Below are 6,634 nucleotides of genomic sequence, written 5' to 3'. Positions count from 1 at the left end.
CAAAAATGGTAAATTATTCATTTATGAGTTGTACAAAAATATACCTTAGCTTGGTAAATTGTAACTATGGATCGACTTTTTACCGTAGGCGCAAATCCTATTGATAGATCTATCGGGTCTGATCGCCTCATTCCTTCCTAGTCGCGCTAGTCTTCAAGGGAATATTTAGTCCTTCGTAGAAGATACGCCTAGTGTATAGTCCATAAAAGGGTAGATAAAACGAGTTAAGTTGGGTTACCAGGTGCTCACGGGATAGATGTAATAATATTTTTAAGATGTTTCTCAACATTAAATCTTGTGGTATAATGATATTCAAATTGTTTTATTAAACCTATATCTCACCATCATTTTTATGTTGACAGTTTACTCGCTTGTTTTATTCTTACGTACTTAAGTGATTGATTATGTGCTTTCGCTGGCTAGAGAGTCTGCATAGTGTGTCGCAGATTTTATTTAAACATTTATCAATATTGCATTCAATTTTCATACACTTTATTATTATGGTTGTTGGTTGACATCTTGAGTTGACATTTATTACATTTGGTTTGTCTTTAAACTTACAAATGTTTGCTTTTCCTTTTTGGGTATCTCTTTTTAATAAATGAATGCAATGTTTATTTAAAAATTATCATATATTGTCTTCGATCAAGGCTTCGAGACAGAAATAACGTTGGTCATCAGGAGGTTCTCTGTCAGCGCGTTATATTATTGATTAGTTTTATCACAATGATTGTTGATTGTCTAAGGAAAATTGAACTAATTAGTGATCTTTACTAGATTGTTGAGGCCAAATAGTTTAGTAATCGTTGAATTATATAAGGAACACCAAACTATAACTAGACGATTAGCGATCTAACTGTTGATTTGCTGAGATAACTGTTAGGTAGGTTGTATAGGGACACCTAAATAACTAGATTATATTCTAAGTAGTTTGAAGTTGTTTAATTGTTCAAATGGACAAATTGCCTAAGCCCGAAAAGGATTTCACCACTAAGTTAAATAATTGAGCAAATGGCCCGAAAAGGTAACTTAAGTTACCCAATTTTACAATCAAGTTAAGCCCCAATTTTTCTAAGCCCGGAAGGATTTCAATTTTATTTTTGCTCAAGAAAAGGATTACGTGCTCAAAAATTTTAAAATTGAGGTAATCTTCGTCAAATTAATTAACGATTGTTAGTCAAAAATACACGTTTGGTCCCTGAAGTTTATTAAAAATTTCACCCATAATCCTCTTCATCATCTTCATTAATATCTTCATTCCCAACACTACCAACACCACCACCACCACCACCACCACCACCACTACCACCACTATCACTACCACAGCCACCATCTTCATCAAGAAAGTTAACTGAAAACGTGTCGGATTTGAGCACCGGAACGATTCAGATTGATATAGCGTAAAGTAAAAATGCATAAATGTCCTAAATCATCTCGTGATTGTTTCTGAAAATTCTCGGATCTTAATTCGAAGTATCAGATGTCGAGCATTTATGTCGTCATTTTAAGCCACTTGTCGACATACGTATAAATCATGAGTTTTGATTTCGAGTTCATGAGAAAAAGTTACCTCGTGTTTTCATAATTGTGCAGATTTCTTTATGTTTTGGTTGTAGATTCTTCACAAAAGGTGCAAAACGAGGCTCAAGGAATGATTTCCCATCAATTTTGAGTGCTAATTTGATCGAATTAAAATTTTGGTGAAATTTGTTCTTAGTGATCTGAAAAACGGACGACTAGATAAAGTTGGATGAAGCGGAAACAGAAACGGTTAGCGTCCGGTTTTGATAAATCATTGCTGGTGGTGGTGGTGGTGGTGGTGGAAATGAAGATATCAATCAATATGGTGAAGCGGATTATGGGTAAAAAATTTAAGAAACTTCGGGGGACCAAACATGTATTTTGACTAACGATCGTTAATGAATATGACAAAGATTATCACAATTATATAATTTTTTGAACACGTAATCATTTTATTGAGCAATAATAAAATTGAAATCCTTTACAGGCTTAGGAAAATTAGGAGTTACCTTGATTATCAAATTGAGTAACTTAAGTTACCTTTTCGGGCCATTTGCCCAATTATTTAACTTAGTGGTGAATTAACTGGTATTTGGGATGTGACAAATGCTAAGTTAAAATACTTGTTAAGAAACCGTGAGAATCGACAAATAATTTCAGTGTCACTACATTTACAATTAATATAAGGAGTTTAATAAAGCAAATCTAGTCAGGAGAATTGATTCTATGTGGAAACCTTTTGTGTCTATTGATTTCTTTTTTTATTTACTATGCGTGTTGTTTTTCTTTTAACACAACTCAAATCTTTATAAATTCCCTTTTAGTTAGAACTAGAAAAATGAGCCCGCGCGATGACGCGGGGCCTTTGGGTTGCGTATTCATAGTTAACGGAGCGTGTTATAGGTGTGTATATGTATTGAATATAGTCCGAGGTATTGAGCGTTTTTTTTAAGTGTCCGTTTCGCGTATAGTTAGTCCCGTTGTGTTCGTAGGATTTTTTTGAGTTGAACGGTGGGCTCGGAAAAATTTAACTCGCACCGAGCGAAAAGATAGGGACCGTTAAAAATTCGGGTGGAGTTAGTTTTTTTTATTTTAATAAAATTGTATATTTACATTTTTTACCCCCGAGAAAATGTAAATTTGAGGGGTCCTTGTGTAAATTGAGGCAAAGATGAGGGGCAGGATGCAGTGTGAACGCAAACGCAAAACTACATTCCAAATACATTGAAACTACAAAAACTTTAGTGGCTATTAGTATATACTAGAAAAAAATTCGACCGCGCGTTGCTGCGGTTGTATTCAACGCGCGGTCGAATTTGAATATACGTTGTTTGGTACCTAATATATCTAGCATGTTAGGTTGTTTGTTCGACGTGTATGTATATGCATGAAATATAGCTCGAAATATTTAGTATTTTTTAACGATGTCCGTTTCGTGTATATTTAGTCGCGTTGTGTTTGTAAAATAATTTATAGTTGAACGGTGGTCTCGGAAAAATTTAATTCGCACTGAGCGAGAATATAGGGCTCATTATTTAGTGTTTTTTTTTAACGATGTGCGTTTCGCGTATAGTTAGTCCCGTTGGGTCCGTCTGATTTTTTCGAGTTGAACGGTGGTCTCGGAAAAATTTAACTCGGACCGAGCGAGAAGATAGTGGCTGTTAAAAATGCGGGTGGAATAATTTTCTTTTATTTGAATAAAGTAATGTATTTACGTTTTTTACCCCTAAAAAAGTAGAATAATTTTCTTTTATTTGAATAAAGTAATGTATTTACGTTTTTTACCCCTAAAAAAGTAGAAATGTGAGGGGGCGTTGTGTAAAGTAACCCGGATTTGAGAGGCCTTTTGTAGTGTGAACGCAAACTCAAAACGACAATCGTGTATAACTGAAACTACAAGTTTGGACATGCATATTAGTATATAGGAGTAAAGTAATGGTTAATTAGAATAACTATAATTATTAGTGCTAAATTCTTTAATGAATTTGCTTCCCGTGAAACGAACTGGATTTACCAATGATCTATTACTGCATGATTAGGATAGTTATGATTAGGATAGTTGCATATTTATGTATTAATCGTTAATAATATTTGTAGTTGAAATTTAAAGATACGATCGAACACATCACATGTTGAACGAATTTAAAGAAACTATGAAGTACTTTATTTTTATAGTGCAATAAACATTACTAATTTGATGTTTTTTAAAAAATGTGACCATTTTGTAGTCACTAACTAATCAAATTATTGACCACTTTTTTTTGTCTCTATATCTATATTTAAGTGATAAATATTTTTAAGTTACTAACAACTTATAGTGACTAGTTATAGCGATTAGTATTTTGTGACAACTTTTTAATGGTAACCAAAGAGTAATGTGGTCACTAAAAAATGATGACTAATCGTCATTCTTTTTTTTATCATTTTTCTTGTAGAGTATGTAATTTGAATACAGTCACCAAATCACCACCAAATCTTGCACACACACGTATATATAGATAGGAAGCAGAGGCCATTTCAGTAGGCAGTCATCTTGATCTTACAGTAATACATTAAGTTAAACACAAGTTAACATGCATGTCCCATGAGCATATATCCTTATTGACAACATATGATCCTACTAAATCACACTATTTTAATCCATTACAACTTCTTAAATACATATGGAATTTTAATGCTCTTGAAGTGAAAGACATGCATATATCAAGCAAATGTGAGATCTACATCCTCTCATGCAAGTTAGGCTGCATCGGCTGGACGCGAAACGAAAAAGGCTCATGACCTTGGTAATCTCCCATTGCTGCCATTTCACTTTGTTGCTGCATATTCAATAATAACGCATCGTAAATAAGATCACACACATGTCGAACGCTAGATAATAGGGATGCAAGCTAGATATATTCTTGATGAACTTACCACCAAATATATGAGGTGCTTATTTTCCTCCTCAAGAATTTGTTCCTGGTTCAAATGCCCATATAAACTAGTTAAGCATATAAACTCAGAATCTTTATATTTTTATTAACAAATTAAGAGGAGAGCTTCGAAGGTTACATGTTTCCTCATGATTTTGGGGATTTCATCCTGTTCAATATTGCAAAAGCCATGAGAACATCAAACAGACATAAATCTCGTTATGTATGTGTATGTTTATGGATATGTACATGTGTGTAATCTTGAATTAGTTGCAATTTTACCTTTTTCTCACGAATGTTGGTGAGTCCATTTTCAAGTGCATCTTCATACGCAATTAGTTCTTCATAGTTCAAAGATGTTATATCTTCCCCTTTCAAGTGCCTAAAACAAATAATCACACATACTTGATTAATTATGTTCATCACTAATACATGAAACAAGTGTTTATTTAATTGATTCAACACTGAGTGATGAACCATATGCGTTTGTTGTTTGTAACATCTTATTGACAAATAATCACACATACTTGATTAATTATGTTCATCACTAATACATGAAACAAGTGTTCATTTAATTGATTCAACACTGAGTGATGAACCATATGCGTTTGTTGTTTGTAACATCTTATTGACAAATATATGATACAGAAGTGTTAGTTAAAGAGTGAAAATACATGTGTACCTGAGCTCAATTTGCATGCTCTCATTCTCTTTCTTGATTCTGTCAATTTCATTCTGCAGATTCTATGATGGTTTTTTCCCAACAAAAAAAAAAAAAAAAAAAAAAAAAAAAAGCAACAAAAAAAGTATAAAAATACTACAACAATCATCATTCTGGTAATAAATCAATCAGCCAAGTAAATGAAAAGCATGCCAAAAAACCTAGTGGAAAAAAATAGAAAAATAATATATAAAAAAAAACTACAACAATCATCTTTTTAGTAATTAATCAATCAACCAAGTAAATGAAAAGCATGTCATGAACCCTAGTGGATAAAATGTTGCATAAAGCAGTAGAAGATCTGTTAGGTTTTTGCAAGTAAAGGGTAAGAGAGAGAGAGAAAACTAGTTTTAACCAGATCTGTTTAATGGATGTAACATTTCATATATTCTTAGACTGCAGGATCCTATCCTATATGTAGATCTGGCCTTAGAATTCATTTTAAACATCTTTTTAGTAAACAATTGTCAACCCAAATAACCAGATCTTGCAACCAAACACAACAATAAAAAAAGGTAAAAGAGTTAAACCTAGATATATACCTCATGTTTAGCATCCCACAACTTGTTTCCAGAAAGCCTTTGATACCGATCCAGCATGTCAATCAAACTACCATATTATATCATTTATGATGACACAAAATCAAGAAAATAAAACAACATTTGATCAGTAGCTACCCACAAAAATAAAATACAAAATTAATTAACTTTAACTAATCCCATAAAAACCCTAAAACATATATATAAATTAGGTAGGTATATATGTATACATACTTGGTTTTTGGGCTACAGTATTCATACATCTTGCCAGATGAGCCATAGATAACAAGAGAAACATTAGCATCACAAAGAACAGTAATTTCTTTAGCTTTTTTGATGATTCCATTCTTTCTTTTGGAGTAAGTGACTTGCCTATTACTTGTGTTTTCAATCCTCTTGATTTCTATCTTTCCTCTTCCCATTTTTTTTCTCTCAAACTTACAGCTTACAAATCAAGATTAACAATGGAGTGATATGATTTGGTATAAGTAGCAAGAGAGAGAAAGTTAATACAAGAGTTTCTAGTTATAGATGGAAGACAATAGACTTTCCAACGGGTCAGGGACAATGTAGTTGTTTTTGGTGTTTTTAAATGCCCCACACAACTACATCTTATCTCTTATACTTAGAGGGGGATTAGGGAAAAAGTAAGGGGCTAGTCAATGTGAAACGGCTTTAAATATAGTGGAAATTAGGGTAAATGACTATGCTTTTCGATTGAGTGTCGGTAAATCTCAAACCATTTCATGATTATTACCTAGAGGCGGAACGTTCCAAAACGCCACTAAACGTTGAACTTGAACGATTTGGATTTGGACGGCTTGGATTGAATGAGTTGGATTTGACGACTTGGATTGGGACGATGAACGGGACAAACAAGTTGACGAAACCTAAATGCCAAGATCTAATGACATGTTCCAACGTCCAACGAGAAATTC

The 6,634-nt window shown here is 33.1% G+C and overlaps 1 protein-coding gene across 1 annotated transcript; it reads right to left on the bottom strand.

Moving 5' to 3' along the window:
• Nucleotides 1–4,241: 4,241 nt before the first annotated feature.
• On the bottom strand, nucleotides 4,242–6,118 carry LOC139898891 (floral homeotic protein PMADS 2-like). The gene is made up of 7 exons (XM_071881692.1): nucleotides 5,931–6,118; nucleotides 5,700–5,766; nucleotides 5,119–5,180; nucleotides 4,719–4,818; nucleotides 4,576–4,605; nucleotides 4,438–4,482; nucleotides 4,242–4,340 (listed from the first exon to the last, which is right to left on the bottom strand). Exons 1-7 carry the CDS (start codon nucleotides 6,116–6,118, stop codon nucleotides 4,242–4,244), a joined length of 591 nt encoding a protein of 196 aa, XP_071737793.1.
• Nucleotides 6,119–6,634: the final 516 nt, after the last annotated feature.

Source organism: Rutidosis leptorrhynchoides, chromosome 3 (genome assembly GCF_046630445.1).
Source record: "Rutidosis leptorrhynchoides isolate AG116_Rl617_1_P2 chromosome 3, CSIRO_AGI_Rlap_v1, whole genome shotgun sequence".
Classification (NCBI taxonomy): domain Eukaryota; kingdom Viridiplantae; phylum Streptophyta; class Magnoliopsida; order Asterales; family Asteraceae; genus Rutidosis; species Rutidosis leptorrhynchoides.
This window is presented reverse-complemented; position numbering and strand designations above follow the sequence as displayed.

Coding starts and splice junctions, on each gene's coding strand:
- LOC139898891 (XM_071881692.1), bottom strand. CDS start 6,118: ATGGGAAGAGGAAAGATAGAAATCAAGAGGATTGAAAACACAAGTAAT. Junction 4,819..5,118: donor AGCATGCAAATTGAGCTCAG/GTACACATGTAT, acceptor TATTTGTTTTAG/GCACTTGAAAGGGGAAGATA. Junction 4,483..4,575: donor CCAAAATCATGAGGAAACAT/GTAACCTTCGAA, acceptor CATTTGAACCAG/GAACAAATTCTTGAGGAGGA.